This window comes from Drosophila suzukii, chromosome 3, assembly GCF_043229965.1.
Source record: "Drosophila suzukii chromosome 3, CBGP_Dsuzu_IsoJpt1.0, whole genome shotgun sequence".
NCBI classification, from domain to species: domain Eukaryota; kingdom Metazoa; phylum Arthropoda; class Insecta; order Diptera; family Drosophilidae; genus Drosophila; species Drosophila suzukii.
Genome location: NC_092082.1, coordinates 13,046,945 through 13,065,698, shown reverse-complemented (window position 1 = coordinate 13,065,698; position 18,754 = coordinate 13,046,945). Strand labels below are relative to the sequence as shown.

Here is an 18,754-nt window from a genome sequence, read left to right as displayed (position 1 = left end):
TAAGGACTCACCCGATTGTCTGGCCTCGCTGTTGCGTGTCAGCACCGCACCATCATCCTTGCTGCTTCCATTCTGCTGGACTCCAGTCAAGCCGGCGGGCAAAGTGGCGGATTGTTGCAGGTCTGTAGGGGATTACCAGGTAATAAAATAATCATTGGAATAAATTTTGACTTCTGAGTAGTCCTTACCATTACTGGAACTTTGGCGATTGCGCATCACAACTAGATTCTCCTGGCTCTGGCGATGGCTGGCCACTGGTGGCGCTCCTCTGGGCGGGATTGGTGGCTTCTGATCGAATCCGGAGGTGGGTGAACTGGGCTGCGATTGCTGCTGTTGTTGTTGCTGCTGCATTTGTCGCTGCAGGAAGGCCATTTGGGGTGTGGCAGTTCCATCCAGGACCTGGCCACCACTGGTGCGACGCTGGGAATCGGGCGAAGAGTTGCGGGAGCTGACTGGCGACTCCACGCTGCTGGTCACCTTGATGTCCGGCGAACTGCTCGACTGTTGCTATAAGGACACAATAAATAAAGTATTAATTTTCGCCTTTTAAAGAGATATCCCATCATACCTTCATGGACTCGTCGTAGCTTAGCAACTGCATGTTCGGCGGCAGACTAGCATGGAAGGATATCTTGCGCACCCAGTCGTTTAGGATTTCCAGAGAGGGAGCCTCAAAGAGGAACTCCGATCCGTCGGGCAGTTTTAGCCGGAAGACGTATTTCTTCTTGGTATAATCCTCTGCCCGCTCGCACTTGGCTCCCAGGATGTTAACTGGAGCAGTGGCTGTCTTCTGTTGCAGGAAGTCATTCTCATCCTTGAAGAAGCACACCAATTGGCCACAGAGCACAGTGTGGAACTGCTTCCATGAACGCACAGGAGCCTTCTTGCCGCCGGATTGCAAGCCATGCTTGCGCTCCAGACTGCCCTGAATCTCAACGGGCGGCAGGTCGAATCCCTCGCCCTTCTGGTTCTTCCTGAAGGACTGAGCGCGTCTTCTGGTGGTAAACGATGGCGTGCGCTTGGCCTGTTTGGGCTGAACCTTCATGCTCTCCGCCCGCTTCACATTGGCATCGGCGGATCCGCGACGCAATCGGTCACCAAACATACCGCTAGAGCTGCTCTTCTGGAGGGCCATGTGCTCGTTCTCATCCCCGAATGGAGGCCTCAACTGGGCCTGACCCAAGGCCGGCGACTGTGGACCACTGGTCTGGGCCGGAGTGACCATGGGCGAGGAGAAGATCGGTGTCTTTTCCTGCGACGCAGCATTCTGGCGATGCTCGTGCTGTTTCTCCGCTCGTCTCCTTTCATCCGCCAGACGCTGGAGCTCTCGTTGCTTCAACTGCTCCAGGCGTTCCTTCTCCAAACGTTCCTTTTCCTGCAGCTTGCTGATTTTCTCCTGCTCCAGCTGGTGACGGAAGAGCTGTTCCAGCAGCGTTATCCGCTTGATGGCCTGGAACTTCTCTTCTTGGGCGGCCACAGTCTTCTCAAAGTCCTCGTGCCGGCGCAGCAGATCCTCCACCTGGGGTATGGAATCTCCCAGCTTGGCATCCTTGAGCTGGGGCTCGCGACTGCTGATCCATTGCTCCAGAATCTCGGCGTCCTTCAAGAACAACTGGGTGTCCAGGTTGAGTTCGTAGATCTCGCGACGCTTGCGAAGAGTATGCTTCAGGAGTTCGTGACGAGCCTGCAGGACCTTGATCTTGTCCTCCACTTCGTGGGCCAGGAAGTGTTTCTCCTTGATCAATTGCTGACCATTGGTAGCGAACTTGGCGAAGGTTTCGTCCCTGGCACGGATCTCCGTATCGTGATCCTTGGTGCTGGCCAAAAGGAGCTCGGCTCCCGCCACACTGGTGGCAAGTTCGGGGGCCGTGATCTTGGCCAGCATCTCATTGATCCAGGCAATTAGGTCACGGTACTCATCGAAGTAGGACTGGAGCTGCTCTGCTTGGCTGAGCTTATTCTTCCTGGCTCCAGTCTTCTCCTTCAGATCCGTCCAGGCCTCCACCGTCTCATCGCGTTTGACTTCAATGTGTTCCTTGGCATCAGGGTAGATCTCGCCCAGTTTGACAGCTTCTGCCAGGACGGAGTCAACCTGTCCCTGGATACCAACCAGCTCGGACTCGAACACTTGGTGCTTCCTGCCCAAGGCCTGAATGCTCTCCAAATCCTGACCGTAATCCTCGGAAATGAGCGAGGCATCCTTCTCGTTGATGAGCTGAATAGTTTCATCGGCCACACGATCGTAGACATGTACCTGCTTAGCTCCAGCTAAGGCATCCTGGCGAGCGTGCACCAGATCCTTTAGCTCTTCCCACAACTGCTTGGTCTCGTCGCGCTTCGATTTAATAGAACTTCTATACGGATTGTTCTCCTGGATGAGGCGATCGCCCCGTTCCAGGCAAGCCTCAACCCTCGCTTCGTTGGCATTCAAGTTGGAAACGAAGGATTCAAAGGCCAGGATGAGCTGTTCCACATGCTCCACATCCTCGCCGTAATCCTCACTGGCGGTGACCGCCATCTGGTCGCCCACCCACTCGTGCAACTCCTCCGTTTCACGCAGGTACTCAAACAGCTTCTTGCACTCGCCAAGTCTCAGCTCCCGTTCCTTGGCCAGGCGGAGCAGATCCTCGTATTGCTGACCCACTTGCCCGTTCTTCTCGGCAATGTTTGAGCTATCAAAGTGATTCCTCTCAATCAATCCAGTGGCCAGTTTGGCCACCTTCTCTATCGATGGCTTGAAGGCAGCGAGTTCTCTTTGCAGGACTTCCAATTTCTTCTGGTGACCCTGAACGGAGACCTCATCCCGGCCGTAATCGCTGCTGGCCAAAACCGGACGTTTCTCCCGCATCCAGGCATCCGCCTCGTTGGCCTCCACATAGAAGAGCTGGCTCTCCACGGCGTCCAGAAGACGCAGTCGCCGAATGGCAGCCAAATCCCTCAACTGGACCAGCTGCTTTTGGAGCAACTCCGACTTGTATTGCAATTGCTCGCTGGCAAAGTGATTGTCCCGAATCATCTGCTGACCTCTTTGGAGGAGAGCCTGAATCAAAGGTTCCTGCGAGGTGAGCTCCGCCTCCAGAGAATTGTGTTTCTTTTGGAGGCCTTGAACGGACAGGAGACTGGTGCCCAGGTCCTGGGATCCAGCCACCAGTTGCTTCTCCGCCAGCCATTGGAGTTCATCCTCTGCGTCCCTCAAGAACTGCTGAAGACTGAGGGAATCCTCTAGGTTCTCCCTACGAATGCCCAAGGGTTCGTGAAGAGTATTGTACCTACGGATGCTGACAGTGGCTCTCTCGTGGATTTCATGGCGCAGGAAGTGTTCCGCCTGGAAGAACTGCTCATCCTTCTGCTTCAGCTGCTCGGCCAGTTCGCCATGATGGGCCACATCGGCCTCCAGGCGCTCGTGCTTCTTCAGCAAGTTACTAACAGCAGCCAAATCCTTGCCGTAATCCTCGCTGCTCAATTGCAGCTCCACCTCGTCCATCCAGTTGTTGAACTCATCCACGCTGCGGTTGAAGGCCAGAGCATCGTAGGCCTGCTGGAGCTTATCCTTCTTGGTCTGGGAAGCGGCCTTCAGCTTGAGCCAATCTCCCTCAAGCAGCTGTACCTGTTGGGCAATCTCGTCCTTGGCAAAGTGCTCCCCGCGGATAAGGCGCTCACCCTCATGGATAACCGACTGGACACGAGGAGAATTGCTCAACAGCTCGGCATCGAAGGCAGCGTGTTTCTGGATCTTGCTCTGCAGATTGCTCGGTTCCCGGTAGTTCTCATCAAGGGCCACCTGGAGCTTCTGCACCAGCCAGCGATCGATCTCGTAGAGACTGCGCAGGAACTCCTGCAGTTGGAGAGACTGTGTCAGCCGTTGCTTTCTTTCCTGCGAGAGTTCCAACAGTTTCTGCTTTCTCCTTAGGATGTAGGCCAGTTTCTCCCGGATCAGATCCGCATCCTTGGGCTCTCCCTCCAGTATGCTATTGGCAAACTTCTGCAGGGTGTCCACGTGATCGGCATGGAGCAACTTCTCGAATTCATCGTGCTTCTTGAGCAGTCTTTCCACGGCTGTGTAGGAGTCACCCAAATCGTCGTTGTTGAGGAAGGCTTCCTTGTTGGCCAGCCAGATCTCAACCTGCTCCACTTGGGCCTTGAACAGCTGCAGCTGATGAGCTTCTGTCAGGTCCCTGGCCCTCTCGCTCCAGGCTTCGTTCAGGGTTTGATGCAGTTCCTCCAGGACAAGCAGATATTTGCGCACATTCTCCGGCTGCTGTTGCTGCGGTCTGGTGGAGAGCTGATCACCTTGCTGTTTTAATCCAGCGAAGGCCCCCTCCCTGCCCTCGATCTCCACCTTCCGTTCCTGGTGCAATTCCAACTGGGTCTCGCAATCGTTGATCGTGGATGGCGCTTGGGTGTTGTTCATTTTCTTGATCATATCGTTGACCCACAGTTCCAGTTCCTTTACATCGGACACAAACTTGTGAGCCAGATAAGCTTCGTTCAGAATGCTCTGCCTCTTGACGGACAAGGCCTGCAGGTTGCCCCAGGATTTGTGCAGCTCCTCCAGTTTCCTCTCAATATGCTGGGCGCCACGTTCCGGATACTTTTTGATCAGGAAATCGGCAGCAGTTTCGTGCTGATCAATCTTTAGCTTAACGGCGGACATGTCCCTCTCCAGAGCCTCTTCCCTGCGGATAAGGGCCTCCACGGCGGCCAGATCTCGTCCCGTATCGGTGGAGCTCATGGCCAGAGCCTTTTCGGCTATTCTCTCCGCCGTGTCATCCACATCGCGATTGAAGACATGGATCTCGTTTGCTCCGCCCAGCAAGGCACGGTAGGCATTGAGTGCTCCTTGCAGCTGTCGCCAGTTGTAGTTGAAGTCCTTTCGCCTCTTGTCCACACTTTGGGTGTCCGCTGGGACTTGGGCTTGGTTGATGAGCTTGTCGGCCAGCTGGTTGATGTGCTTCACCCGCTGATCGTCCACCCTCATGTCCGAGTCTACATCATCGAGTTTTCTCATCAGGGCATTGCAGTGCTCCAAATCGCGACCTGTGTCACTGGCCTGCACCATCATCTCCTTGTCACGAATCCAGGCTTCGATCTTGTCCAGCTGGCTGTTGAACTCCAGGCTGTCTTGGGCCTCCTCCAGACCTCGACCACGCTGCTCAAGCTCCGCCAGCAATCCCTGCCAGGCTTGGAGCACTCTTTCGATAGCCAGCTTGATCTCCGGCGAGGACTCGTGCTGTTTGCTCAGAAGGATGACGCCGGTATCTTGAATCTCCTGAATGCGACCCTGGTTGGCAGCCACCTCGGCCTGGAAGGCTTGGTGCTTCTGCAGCTTCTTGATCTTCTCGTCCAGATTGGTCACTTCCGCGTAGCTAGCAGCATCGGCCTCCAGTTTCTTCTGCTTCTCATTGATCCAGGACTCGGCCTCGGCGCAATCTCTTACGAATTTGGCGTACAGCAGAGCGTCCTCTAGTTTGTAGCGACGCACGGCGCAAAGATCCTTGACCTTCTGGCGGCGGGCGAGGACTCCCTGAAGGATAGTCTGAATGTTAGCACTGTCGTAGTGACGCTGCTCGATCAGCTTGCGACCGTGCTCTTGGAGCAGGGCCACCTTCTCCTCCTGCGTTTGAATCAAACGCTCGAACTCGTCGTGCTTCCTGATCTTGTTCTGCACATCCTCCACCGTCTGGCCAAAGTCGGAGCTGCTCAGGGCAGCCTGCTGGGAGCTGGACAGATTGTCAATCTGCTTGGCATCGCGTAGGAAGCAGAACAGATCGATCTTTTGCTCCAGCATGATCTTCTTCTTGTTCCAGGCGGCATGTAGCTTCTGGCGCTCATCCAACATGGCGGCGCACTTCTCCTCAACATCGGCGGCAGCATAGTGTCCGGTCTGAACCATGGAATCACTCAGTTCGTTCAGGTACCGGAACTTATCCTCCCTGGCCTCAATCTCTCCGTAGATGGCATCGTGTTGAATCTTCAGGGCCGTGGCTCCGGCAGCATCGCTCACATGCTCCTCCGCCTGGAGGGCAGCACGCAGATTGGATGACCAGGACACTATATCCCTGACATCGGTGAGGAAGGTCTGTAGGTCCGAACTGGCAGCCAGACGATCTCCGCGAGCGGTGGAACGTTCCTTGAGGTCATTCCAGGCGGCCACCACCTTATCCTGCTGTTGGGCAATTGCAGCTGCATTCGAAGGATACTTGGCCTGCAAGCGCACAGAATCCTCCACGAGGACCTGAAGTTGAGCCTCCAGGGCCACCAGATCGTTCTCGAAGCCCTCGTGCTTGCGCAGCAGTGCCAGAGCGGAGTTCAAATCCCTGCCCAGTTCTTGGGAAAGGGCGGCATTCTTGTCTTGGATGCGGAATAGAGCCTCTGCCACGTCCCGATGGAAGCGGTGAATTTCGCCAGCGGCGTGGAGCTTCTGCTCGCGCTGGTTTAGCAGTTGCAGAAGGTTCTCCCAGGAAGTTCTGCAGGTGAGATTGTAAATAATTAGTATAACCCTTATTGGAATATTACCCCTCCCCCCACTTACCTCAGTTGCTCCTGTCGCTTCTCTACCTCATTGGCATACGGACTCTCCGAATCGATTAGCTTCTTGGCCAGCAGCTCACACTGATCAACTCGATCGGCTCCCACTTCCACGCGGTGCTTCAAATCATCGAACTTGTTCTGCAGCAGCTGTAGATGCTCAAAGTCCTGGCCGTAGTCCTCCGATGAGGCGGCCTGCTCCTGCTCCCGGATCCATTGCTCCACTTCGTCTGACTCCAGGAAGTACTCGTGCTTGTACAGGCTCTCCATAAGGCGACCCTGTCGCTGTGATGCCAGCTTGTGCAGCGATTTCAGCATCTTCTCGATCAGCTGCTGCTTGGCGGCCAGGACCTTGCTGTCCGGATGATTGGCAGCCACCATGGCGGCGCAACTGTGTCCCATTTCGGTGACAATGCCCGAGTAGGTGTCCAGCTCCAGCTCGATGGTCTTGTGCTTGGTGAGCAACTTGGCCGCGGAATCGCGATCACGGCCATATTCCGTGGATCGCAGGGCATTGTTGCGCTCACCCAGCCAGGACTCGATCTCGCCGGCGTCGAACAGATACTGTTGAGCCTTCAGGGACATATCCAGTTTACGGGATCGCTCGCCACAATGGCGCTCCAGATCCTGCCAAGCCTGCTCCAACTGCTGGCACAGGTTCTCAACCTGCTCGCGCTCGGGATGTTGTTGCGAAATCAGCGATTGACCCGCCAACAATGCCTTGTTGATCACCGGCTGGTGACCCTTGATCTCCGCCTCCAATTTCTTGTGCTTCTTGTGCAGGGATTGGGCCTGGTGAAGATTCTGACCCAGTTCATTGGACTTGGCTGCCGGCAGGTGATCGTTGATCCACTGGAACTCCGAATCAAGTTCGAACACAAACTTGTGGTAGTTCAGGCTCTCCTCCAGCTTGGCCCTCCGGCGCTGTGTGGGATCACGCAGATCCTTGAATCGCTGCTGCAGCTCCTTGGTTCCGGCCTCGATGTTCTGGGCATTGAAGTGACCCTCGTGGGCCATGTCGTCACCCGTGGACACCAGCTCCGCCACCTTCTGATCCCAGATGGTGATCTCCGATTCGAGGATCTGCTGCTTGTTGATCAGATCCTTGCAGCTGCGCAGATCGTTGCCCACATCTCCACTTCGCAGGGCAGCGTCCAGCTCATCCACCTTCTTCTTGGCATCCTCGAGGGAGCGGTTGTGCTCTCGCTGGGATGCAGCCTGCTCCAGCTTGCGACCCTTGTCCTCGGACAGGGTAAGCAGATCCTTCCAGCGCTTGTTCAGATCGGCCACACGGGACTCAACCTCAGGCACACGATTTCCGGCTTGAACCAGGGCCTGTCCATCCTTGGTCACATTTCTCAGTTGTCCCTCGTTGGCGCGAAGTTCACGCTCGAAGGCCTGGTGTTTTTGCAACTTGCGAGGGAGATTACTTAGGTCACGGTAGTTCTCGTCGCCTGCAATCCTGGTCTTGTCCTGAAGCCAGACCTTGAGGTCATCAGCCTCGGCGGCGAACTTATGGAAGTCCTTGGAAGCCTGGAGAAGACGCTTCCGCTCAAAGGCGCGATCCTTGACAGCCTTACGCTTGCCCAGAACCTGACTGCGACGGTCTCCGATGCTGAAAAAGTACAAAGATGGGTTAGAGTTTTGAACATATTTAAAGGGTTCTAGAAACAAAATATATCAGGATATTCCATACATTACTCATATATGGCTTCCGAAAATGTTTTTACCATCAACTACAAATTGTTGTACCAAAAACACTTACTATTTGGAATCGTAGTGATCGTTGGCAATCAGTTTGTCTGCGTTGTCCGAAAAACCCTTGAGGATCTTGTCTTGGGCCATCAGGCTCTTCTCAAAGTCCAGATGACGCTTTAGAATAGCCTCAACTTCATCTAGAGAAGACTGCAAAATGAGAAACCAATTAGTTTCCATCAAAAAGTAAACCGAAACCCACTAAAACTCACTCCCAAATTGTTGTACTCCAGGAAGGCCTCGTGACTCTTGGTCGTAGCATCAATCTTGTCCGCCTCCCGGTTGAACATTTGCAGTTCGACGCATTGTAGCAGCCACTTCTGCTTCTCGGCCCAGCCGCGATGGATTGCATCCTGTTCGGCCTTGAGGCGTTCGATCACGGCCACCGTCTCCGCCATGTGGGGTTTGCCATCGGATAACTGCTTGCCCAATTGGATGACCTCCAGGAACTCGGTGTCATGGGCGCGTATATCGTCGCCCAGATCGTTGTGCTTCTTCAGCAGATTGTTGGCAGTTTCCACATCACGGGCAGACTCATCGGCATTAAGTTGATCTTTGACGGAATCGATCCAGGCTAGCAGGACCTTGGAACTGTTGTTAAAGATCTGCTGACCCACCTCGCTTTCAATACGGTTGCGCAGGTCGCTGCCTCGCTGTTGGACCTGTTGCCACATGTCCTGGACTTCCTGTTGGCGGGCATTGACATTGTCCTTCTCCGCTGGATAGGCATTCTTGACCGAGTTGCCCAGGTAGGTCACCCGATTCACCTTATCTTCCACGGGGGCCAGTTCCCTTTCCAGGTTCTGATGCCGCCTCTGCAAGGCTTGTACTGTCCGGAGATCGGGAGTGATGACGGCAGTGTCCAACTGTAGCATCTTCTCGCTCATCCAAACCTTGGCCTCGTCGCATGTGCGGTTGAATAGCTCCACGCTGGAGGCTCCTTCCAAACTCTTTTCACGCTGCGCCTTGGCATTGTTGAGACGCTGCCAAATCTGGTGAATCTGGCGCTGGCGGGCGATGATCTTGTCCAGCTGGGAGTGGCCCTGCCGGCGGAAGGTGTCCACGGCGCCGTCGATCTCTTCGACCCTCTTTGAGGCCGCCGAGAGATCTGTGATGAACTTCTCGAACTTGCGCTTGGCATTGTCCACGCCTTCGCCCTCATCCGATTTGATCATGCGCTCCTTCTCCTTCATCCACTTCTCAAAGTCGTCGCACTCGCGGTAGAAGCCAAACAGGTGAATGGAGTCCTCGAGGAGGGCATGGCGCTTCTGGGCCATCTCCTGCAGTTCATCGTAGGTCTGGTTGATCCTCTGCTGACGCTTCTCCACGCTATCGGCATTCTCATTGATGCTCTGGGTGGAGGTTCTCCTCTGGACCAAAGGTTTCGGTGCCACGCTGACGGGCTTAATCCTCTTGACGGGCACCACCTGGCGCACCAGGATGGTCTTCTTCACCTTCTGCAGAGACTTGACCTTTTCGGCTTTAGGCACAATGCAGGCCACTGGACGGGGTTCAACCTCCCGAACATAGTTGGCCGGCACGAATCCTTCCACTCCATTATCCTTGCGCACACACCACCAGTCGTCGTTGGTCTTGGACTTAAGCAGCATCACCTCGCCCTTGTCCATCTTCATGCCCTGACCCTCGAAGGGAAACAGAGATTTGACATGGGGCAACATCTTCGTTTCGGTGACCTTCTTGTGCTCCAGCTTCTCCACCCACTCGTCCTCCCAGACTTCTTTCGGTACCAGCCGAGTTTCGTTGACCCACTCCTCCTGCTCCACTTCGGGCAGTTCCGGCTCCACGGCGGAAAGTTCCAGCGTGCAAATGCCTGCCTTAATGAGCTTATCCGCCTGCTGGTTCAGATTGAGGATATCTCCGGAATAGGCGTTCAGTTCACCCTGCAGATCGCGATGACGCTGTAGCAAGGCCTGAGCCGAAGGCTCATCGTTGCCATAATCTCTTGAGTTGACCAGGGCCATCTTCTCGTTCAGCCAGGACTCGGCTTCATTGGCATCTGTGTAGAACTGATAGGCCTCGGCGGCATCCTCCAACTGGCGGCGTCGCAGCTCCACTAAAGCCTCCAAAGCTTGCCAGTGCTCCGCCAAAGAATCAATCCTGCTCTGGATTTCTGAGGAGCGGGGGTGCTCCTCTCCGATCAGCCTCTTGCCCGCGTCGGACATCTGACCGGATTTGGGCTTCCTCGACTTGATCTCATCCTCCAGAGCCTTGTGTTTCTGCTGCAGGGAAAGAACCGCTCGCAGATCCTTGGCGGTGATGCCAGTTTTGCATATACGCTGCTTGTCCACCAGCCAGGATTCCTCGTTGTCGTAGTCCTCCATAAAGTGGTGGAAATTCCGAGCCTCCTCCAGGCGAGCTCTTCTCGCCGCCGAACGACGAAGGAGTTCCGAATAGGCTTCCTCCAGATCCGCAAGGCGTTGGGCCAACAAAGCGGCATCCTTGTGCTCGGAACTTTTGTAGGGCAGTGCCTGGCGGTTGAAACGCTTGAGGGTCTCTCCATAGGTATTAACCTGCAGTTCCTGCAGCGAGTGAGCCTGCAGCAATTCCTCTACTCCCAGGAGATGGGGACCCACATCCTCGGAGGCGAACTGTTGCTGCAGCTCTCGCACAGCTTCTGTGGTGCTGGCAATTTCGCGAAGCAAGTTCATCAGGTTGCTCATCTGGGAGAGGTTTAGTCGCTGGTTCTCCAGCAACTCCAGCAATTGGCGCCACTTGGCCATCACCTCCTGCTCCCGGCGACGCACTCGCTCCTTACCATGGTAGTTCTCCCTGTCCAACTCCTCGGCCATGGCAGTCAGGTCATTGAAACGCTCTACACGCGCCAGAATATCCGCAGAGATGGCCTCGTGCTTCTTCAGTGTGGCATCCACCTGGCGCAAGTAGCGCGGATCGGACAACACTTGGATCATCTCCTTGAGATAACCCTCACGCAGCACCGACTTCTTCTCGAACTTGTAGTTCAGCTGCTCCAGTTTCTCCTGACGGAGGAGTTCCTCCCGCAAAGCCACCTCGCGATGATGTTCGGCATACTCCAGGATCTGCCAGGCCTTCTCGATGTCGTTGACCAGCTGGCCATCCTGGGGATTGTAGGGCGGCTGATTCAGAGCCTTCAGCAGGGTGTTGATGGTGAAGTACAGAGCCTCGATCTCACTGCGCTCCTTGTATCTGTTGAGGGGAATAAGACGTTTTCATTAACATATGCCAATGGTCACATAGATCTCTGGGTTTCTGATCATTTGAATACATTACACCATATCATTTCCGGCTGGTCATGAACCCCTACTCACTTGGGTGGCTTCTCAATGGTGCGGTACTCCTTGAAGGCCAGCAGTTCCCGCTGGATGCCCTCCAGCGAGTTGGGCAGGTCGCGTTGCTCCAGCTCCAGCGTCTTCTGGCGGATCCAGCTCAGCAGGTTTGTGGTCAGACCCTCGTACTGCATTTTCTTGCGATCGGCATCCATCAGCTGGCCGACAATCTGCGGGGGGATCGAACGAAAGAAAGAAAGAGCTGGTTGAACAACTTTCTAGGTTTAGGTCTGGACCCCACCCGAATCGGGAATCCGAATACGAATCCGAATCCGATCGGGGGCCAATCCATTGTGAAGTAGAGCGTTAACTGTGGGACACCGTTACGCTGCAGCGATTTCCAGAGGCGATGGGACTCTGCCAATGGCATCCGCATCTGAATATGAACCTGAATCCGAATACGAGTACGAATCCGAACCAGGTCTACTTACATTCGCTATGCGCTTGCCGCTCTTCTGCTCGTTCTTCATGCGTGCAAAGGTGTGATAGTAGGAGGCCACATAGGTCAAGATCGACTTCTCATCGGGTCGGGCCGAGTCAATGTCCTCCGCATCGAGCAGGCTAAAAGGGGGAGAATTTAGATTAATAACTTCTGTTTAACAAATACAAAAACATAAAACTAGCAAGTAAGAATGAATTTTATGGGTCATATTGGAATATAATCATTTGACTATAACAATGACTTAATTCTTCTTATAAATTACTTCAAGTGGTAATAGTTCTTTGTAATGTAATATAACGTGAATTTTATAATATTATAATAATCCATTACTATAATTACTAATCATGTTAAGGAAACTGTGTACATAATTACTTCCTTTCACTGAAGCTCTTTAAATTTCTAAGTACACCAAAGATCCTCACCTGGGAATGCCCAACTCGTTGGCGGCCGTGTCGAAGGCATGGTTAAGGTTGTCCAGGTTGGAGTTCTTCGAATTGACAATGGTGCTGTACTCAAACAGATCGGGACGGTGCGAGTGGATGAGCGCATTGAAGCCCAGGCCGGAGCGCCAGGAGTTGGTGAAGTCCGTGATGTTGACGCCCGGATAGCCATGCGTCTTGCGCTGGCACCACAAAAGCAGCGCATCTTTGGCGGAACGCTTCTCGCTGGACTCGTTCTCCTCATCCTAAATGAAGGTATATCAATAATTAATGAAATATCGTAATTATGGGAATATCCCAGCGACAACTTACCACATCGATTTCAATTTCCTGAATCTGAAACCGCAGAATGATGGTCCAGATGAGACCCAGGATGAGACGGGGGTTGCCATCGACAATGTCCTCAGCACCAATGGACTCCAAACGGACCTAAAAAGAGAAAAAGAAACCATCGTTTGCATTATACCCATTCTCCACACTATCTCTTCTGCATTTCTTTCAATTTCCATTCGGTGAATGGAGTGGGTAAGCTGCGTATTGGGTTACCAAGAGTTCCACAACTCACAGATACCGATACATCCAAACTGGGTCTGCGCCTGTCCAACGAGTCACGCATTATCAGGTGGAGGTGCTTGACCTCCTCCGGGTTCATGTGGGTCACCCGCCTGCCATTTGCATTTATAGTGGGTCAGGGCGCTGACAGGTAACTCGCACGATAATCCCAGCGAAGAAAGCATAAGTTACTACCTGATATCGATCTAAATCGCATTATCATAGCTACAAAGTGGTTAGCGTTTGGTTGCTGATTTATGGCCATGGTGAAAATTGAGATGGAGAGCTATCTTCTTCTTTTACCGACAATTTTACATAAAAATTTAAAGAATTGGATTTTAAATATTTTTTTATTGAAAGAGAGGTGTTTCTGGTATAATTATAAGGGACTTCCTGGAGATTAATCCCAAAACCATAATTTAATGACTTTAAAAAGTCAAATTATAAAAATGGGGCGTTTCTTAAGTGAAGATATATGGCAACATACGCCCGAGAACCCCAAACTTATATTAATTTGTGTATCCCAGAAATATGGGAAAAGGAATAACCAAATTAAGTTCATATTTCAACAGGTAAAACTTAAAACTTTTGAAGCTGTTTAAGTAACTTTTTACTTATTAATGTTTGAACTGTGCTTGAAAAAGTTAAACTCTTTCCCTAGAAACAGTTTACTTTGTTAAATATTCCGGTATATTGAGGTTTAGTGCGGAGCTACGCCCTTTGGTTCTCCTAATGGCGACTGGAGATTCCGAGAGTCGTGCTCCACTGAACGCTTCAATGGGTCCCCTGGGATCCTCCATCGAATGCTCGCTTGTGCGTAAATCTTTCGCTCGGGCTTCTTTCAAGCCTAAAAACCAATTAAAATGCACTCAATACCCATGTCACACACAAAGAGACAAGCCCGAAAAACAAATAAAATACGTAATGAATTGGTGAAAAGTAAAACCGAAAAGCGAACTTTCACTGCACTGCGCTTAAGAAACAAAGTGAATTAGTTGGGCAATGGGACAAATACAAATTGCTGCGTTTTAATTGCTTCTAATTAGATTAGCACAGGAGGCCCCTTACTGAAAAAAAAGCAGAAGATTCGAAACTATGTCGCACGCTAAGCTGCCACTTTGCGCAATTAAAATCAAATGCACACGAGAGGTGCAAAGAAAGTACATATACGTGGTGGAAAATGTGCCAAGCGAAGTGAAGTGAAGTGTAGTCAAGGAAAAAAATGCATTAGAAAGTATGCAAATATTTCAGAAATTGCCAAGAAAAGTCGGTGCCCAGGCAAGGTAATTAAATATATATATATATTTTCGCCATATCTTTTCGTCGTCTCCGGTCTCTCAGTTCCCCCGATTCAAGATCTCCAGATCCGCGGAGCTCATATGGCAAACAAAGCACGCAATGGCCACGCGCAGCTGCGCAGGCGCGACTTGCACTTTCTACAAATGCGTAGAGAGCTCTCCCCTTTCCAGTCTTCAGCCTTCGGTCTGCCACCAACTGCAGCCCCTACCTTCTCCCTACCAATTTATATGGTATATCTCACCTTGGTGTGCAAGAATGCCAGACTCTTGTTGACATTTTCGATTTTATGGACGCGCATGCGTCCGCTGTTCGGCTTGCCCAGTTTCTCCGACGATATGATCTCCAGCAGCTTCAGCAGCTTGATGCCATCGGCCAGGTCTGTGAATAGGTCTTCGACCTCCATTTTGGCCTAAAGAAAAGAAACAATAAAAGAAGACAATAAGCCCAACTGTGAGTTGCATTCATATATATTGCAGGTGCTATAAAGATGTATTCCAATAGGAATTTCTTCGTGAATATATAATTTTTGATTTCACTGATACCGATTTCAATTTTAAACGACATTTTGTTTAGGATGTTGTTTAAACTTGTAGTTTACTTTGCTAATTTTAAGAGATCTAAACAAAAATCTTCTTAGAACAGTCAAAAATAGTGACTAAAACATTTTTAAGAATTTTTGGTTCTTGAAAATATTGTATTTACATGTAAATACTCTGATATGTCTACTACTCCATTGTAAATGTCGATATGAAAGAGTGTTTGAAAGACCAAGTGACATAATATACCCTAGTCTACCCACCTTGATCAGAAATGAGTTCATCCATTTTGTGAATGTCTTCTTCTGAATGTGCAATCGCTCCTCCTGCAGCGTTTTGATCCGCTCGTTCTCGAACTTGATGATGCCGTCCCGCTGGGTCATGTTGGCGGAGTTTCGGTTGGATGGCGTTGGTGTCTGAAGCGCGGAGTAGCCTCCCGGCTCATATTGTGATGCTAATGGGTGAGGAGAGAACAAAACAAATCTCGGATTAGTTCGAAGTCATATAAGTGCAACACAAAACGTTTAGCTTTAGAGCTTGTTTTGATTTTTTTGTTTTTTTTTGTAGAGAGAAGAAATGGGTAAACCACCTGACAACAAACCAAAATCAATAATGGGCTAACAGCAAATAGAGGAAAAGTACGGAAAGTATATAGTTGAGAGATAGAGAAAGCACACCCGTGACGTTTGAACCTATTGATTTAGAGATAACAGCTTATCGCCAACATAATTGCTACTACAAAAAAACCCTAAACACTGTCTAAAGTTAGAGCGACATTCCAAAGCAGTACGTTTATAGTTTACGCGTCTGTCAAGCGTAATTCCTAATTTTAAAACATTCTATCATCGGGTTTACACAATGTCGCCGATTACCTAGGGGAATTTGAAACGAAGAAGCAACAAAAACGTTTGATTTCGACACCACATCACGTAGTAAAACTTTTCAGACCCGTAAAGATAAGCCAATCCGATTGACGTTTCACATTTAGATCTTAATTGCACACAGTTGCTAACAATTTGTTAAATCTTTTAGATTGATAAAAAACTTTTTAAAAATCGGCAAGAAATTAGGGTTAAAGGTAACTTTTTACATTTTTAATATCAAAAACTTTGATTTTCAAAAATGCTGTGTGAGAAAATTGAACAAAAAATATTTCGCCATTACTTAAATAATTAAATCGACAATCGACTTTAAACAACTCAAATTTGGGTTCCCAACTTTCCGTACCAGTGATTATACCCCCAGCAAGCGTATCCAAACCCAAAATACTTGTTGCACAGTGATATTGCCTTGGCGAGCTTATCTGTAGACTGCCGAAATTACTTCATACCCATGGAAAACGCTTCACAGTTTTGTTTCGTTTTTATCAACGGTTCGTTTTACGTAATACTAGGCAAGAATACGCAAAAAAAATGAAACTGGCCGGAAACAGAGCGGAAACTGCAGAAAACGAACCCATTCTTCTAGGCCGTCGACTCATTTGCCAAATATTTGCGCTCTTATCAACTAAAAACGAAGTTCCACCCAAATGATAGATAAGAACAGGTTACTTTCGTTTCCAGATTGTATAATGATCATCGAGAGCTTCCAGGGAAAAGTTCAAGTTCATAAGAAACCTACCCAACGACTGACGTTCGTAGGATATATATCTCCGATATTCATTGCGCGAAAAGTTCGAGCGCAATATACTATTGTACTCCATGGTCTTTGATCACTGATTTCGAGGGGAGTTTCGCAAGAGGTCCGGGGAAAACCAGCACAAAGTGCTGTTCTTAAGAGTTAAGTTTTCGTTTAAATTTAATTTGGGCGGTACTAATTCTCGATTATACAGTCAGTTCTTTGCAGAGCCCGCGCCGTTTGGTCACTGAAAAAAATGTGGGCCCAACAATTCGCTGGCCCCAACAATTCAGAGTGGGGGAAAGCTTCCTCCCCCTTTTTAACTGTGTTTATCAGATGAATTAAAAGCCAAGCCAAAAGTGGCAACAAAAATTCTTCAACTGGCCTATGGTGAATTCCTTTTATCGCACTCAAAGCTAAAGGTGAGAGGAAAAAAGGGGTGAGGGATCTGGAAAATCTTTTGCATTGACATAAAGCTAATAGGCCCTGGGGTTTATCTTATCTGACCATATATCCCGCATACCACGGACATATGCTGACGGGTATTTATAGAGGGGAATGCACCCCAATATCAACTTATTTATGGCGCCCTGTCGCATTCCACAGGCTAATGAATGGGTCATTGAATAAATGCCTAATATGATCATTCCCATATATGACATCATGCCAAAGAGTTATAATCTCTGCTACCTACCCGAGTGTCATAACTCTGTTAATAGATCATTTATATATGTGTGTATATGCCGCCAAAGGCCGCTGAGGTCACCTGGAAGGCATTCGCCGCAAATTGGCAAATAGAACACTTCGCTATGGCAAACAGAAAAATCAATTAAAAAGAGGTGAAAACTAAACAATAAAAAATGAACAACACGGCCAGTGTGACAATAAACTTTACCATACCGCGATAAGGGGGTTTTCCTTATCAGCATGGAATGGCAAACAAAAAAAATTGAAGGGTTTCATATATGTGGAACTGCGGCATAACTTTAGGCATAGCTGGAAAACGCAATTAAAACTCGGGGGCTCTTTTTGATCCCAAAAATAGAAGATACCCCAAGTGGTGTTGGATCCTCAACGCGCACACACAGCTGTCTGTGGCTATAAACTATTTATACGAAACAACCGAGTTGCCGGAAAAGGGAGGCAAAGTCAGGGGCAAAAGCAAACTAAGGGTCGAATTCTGGCATCATGTTTATTTCAGTCGGGATACAATATAATACCAGAGCACATGCGCAGCAGCTGTAAACAGGAATACTCAAATTCCGCGCCTGTTTCTATTTTTAAACATCCACACTTCACTCATCACAAACACTCTAAACATGATTTTTATGATTTTTTCTACTTTTTTTTTGGGTGTTCTCTCGAGCAGATCTTAATCTTCCAGTGTTCCACATACCCGGTTAGCTAATGAACTGGGCGTGCAACAACCTCGGAATCTTGTAAAAATTTGCATAAATCAATAAACATTTAGCATTTTGTATGCTTAATTTTTATAGCCTATATGCAAAGTCACTCGTATCATTTAGCAAATCCAGAATTAAATGATACTTTAAAGTATATCAAAGGGAACTTATGTTTTGTTTGTAGCAACTTTTCTACCAAGATAGCATCCCAAGTCGTTACCAGTTTTAATTACTTTTGCGTGAGCGATTGAATATGTCTGATAAGAACCTAATTTTATTGTCATCTATGTTTTAAAACAGAAAATAATGAGACCTATAGCACGGCAAATTAGGGAATTGGTGGTCTTTGTTGTCACAATTTCTATGCATAAAATTACCTCATCAGTGGCTGGAAATTAAAATTCAGTTTTAGCCTCCGTCAAAAAGAAGAATACAGATGAACGAAAAAAAAAATAGAAACCCACAATGTTATAAATTCTTTTGTTTGTGCCTGGCATGCTAAACAATTTTCAAAATCAAAGAGTCAAAATAACAAACAATTTCAAAGAGAAAACAGCAAAACTGGATAGGAAAAAGCCACAAACTTAGATTTAAGTTTAACAATAGATTTCAACTGGAAATGATATTAGACAGAAGGGATTGATGAGCTAAAGAAAAACAAAGACTCATTTCAAATTTATCTTACTAGAATTCTTTATTAAATTGTAGATTTATGAATCATATATCACTCTATTTCGAAATATACATGATTCTTGAGTTCCATTTAATTTTAACTACCCATCAACTAATTAAAAGGTCATAGACTTAAAACCCCATTTCAAAACCTAATTAATTGGTATAGCTTCAACACGATTGC

The 18,754-nt window shown here is 49.2% G+C and overlaps 2 protein-coding genes across 11 annotated transcripts in view; one reads left to right on the top strand and one right to left on the bottom strand.

Annotated features, from left to right (window-relative positions):
- Positions 1-18,754, top strand: part of RpL28 (ribosomal protein L28) — a 384,986-nt gene that overhangs the window by 205,351 nt on the left and 160,881 nt on the right. The window lies entirely within an intron of this gene.
- Positions 1-18,754, bottom strand: part of kst (spectrin beta chain, non-erythrocytic 5 kst) — a 32,687-nt gene that overhangs the window by 1,910 nt on the left and 12,023 nt on the right. For 3 of the 7 annotated variants that reach the window (XM_036814552.3, XM_036814553.3, XM_036814556.3), the window contains exons 1-13: positions 16,499-16,645; positions 15,142-15,332; positions 14,584-14,751; positions 12,804-12,920; positions 12,474-12,736; positions 12,041-12,170; positions 11,592-11,779; positions 8,496-11,469; positions 8,294-8,433; positions 6,533-8,143; positions 569-6,467; positions 189-507; positions 12-122 (exon numbers count right to left, since the gene is read on the bottom strand). In XM_036814552.3, coding sequence (XP_036670447.3) covers positions 12-122; positions 189-507; positions 569-6,467; positions 6,533-8,143; positions 8,294-8,433; positions 8,496-11,469; positions 11,592-11,779; positions 12,041-12,170; positions 12,474-12,736; positions 12,804-12,920; positions 14,584-14,751; positions 15,142-15,332; positions 16,499-16,580 — 12,193 coding nt within the window. In that variant the 5' untranslated portion in view covers positions 16,581-16,645. Of the gene's footprint in view, positions 1-11; positions 123-188; positions 508-568; positions 6,468-6,532; positions 8,144-8,293; positions 8,434-8,495; positions 11,470-11,591; positions 11,780-12,040; positions 12,171-12,473; positions 12,737-12,803; positions 12,921-14,583; positions 14,752-15,141; positions 15,333-16,498; positions 16,646-18,754 lie in introns of those variants that run through there. The other 4 variants (XM_036814555.3, XM_036814557.3, XM_065864274.2 and 1 more) reach the window with 2 other exon arrangements.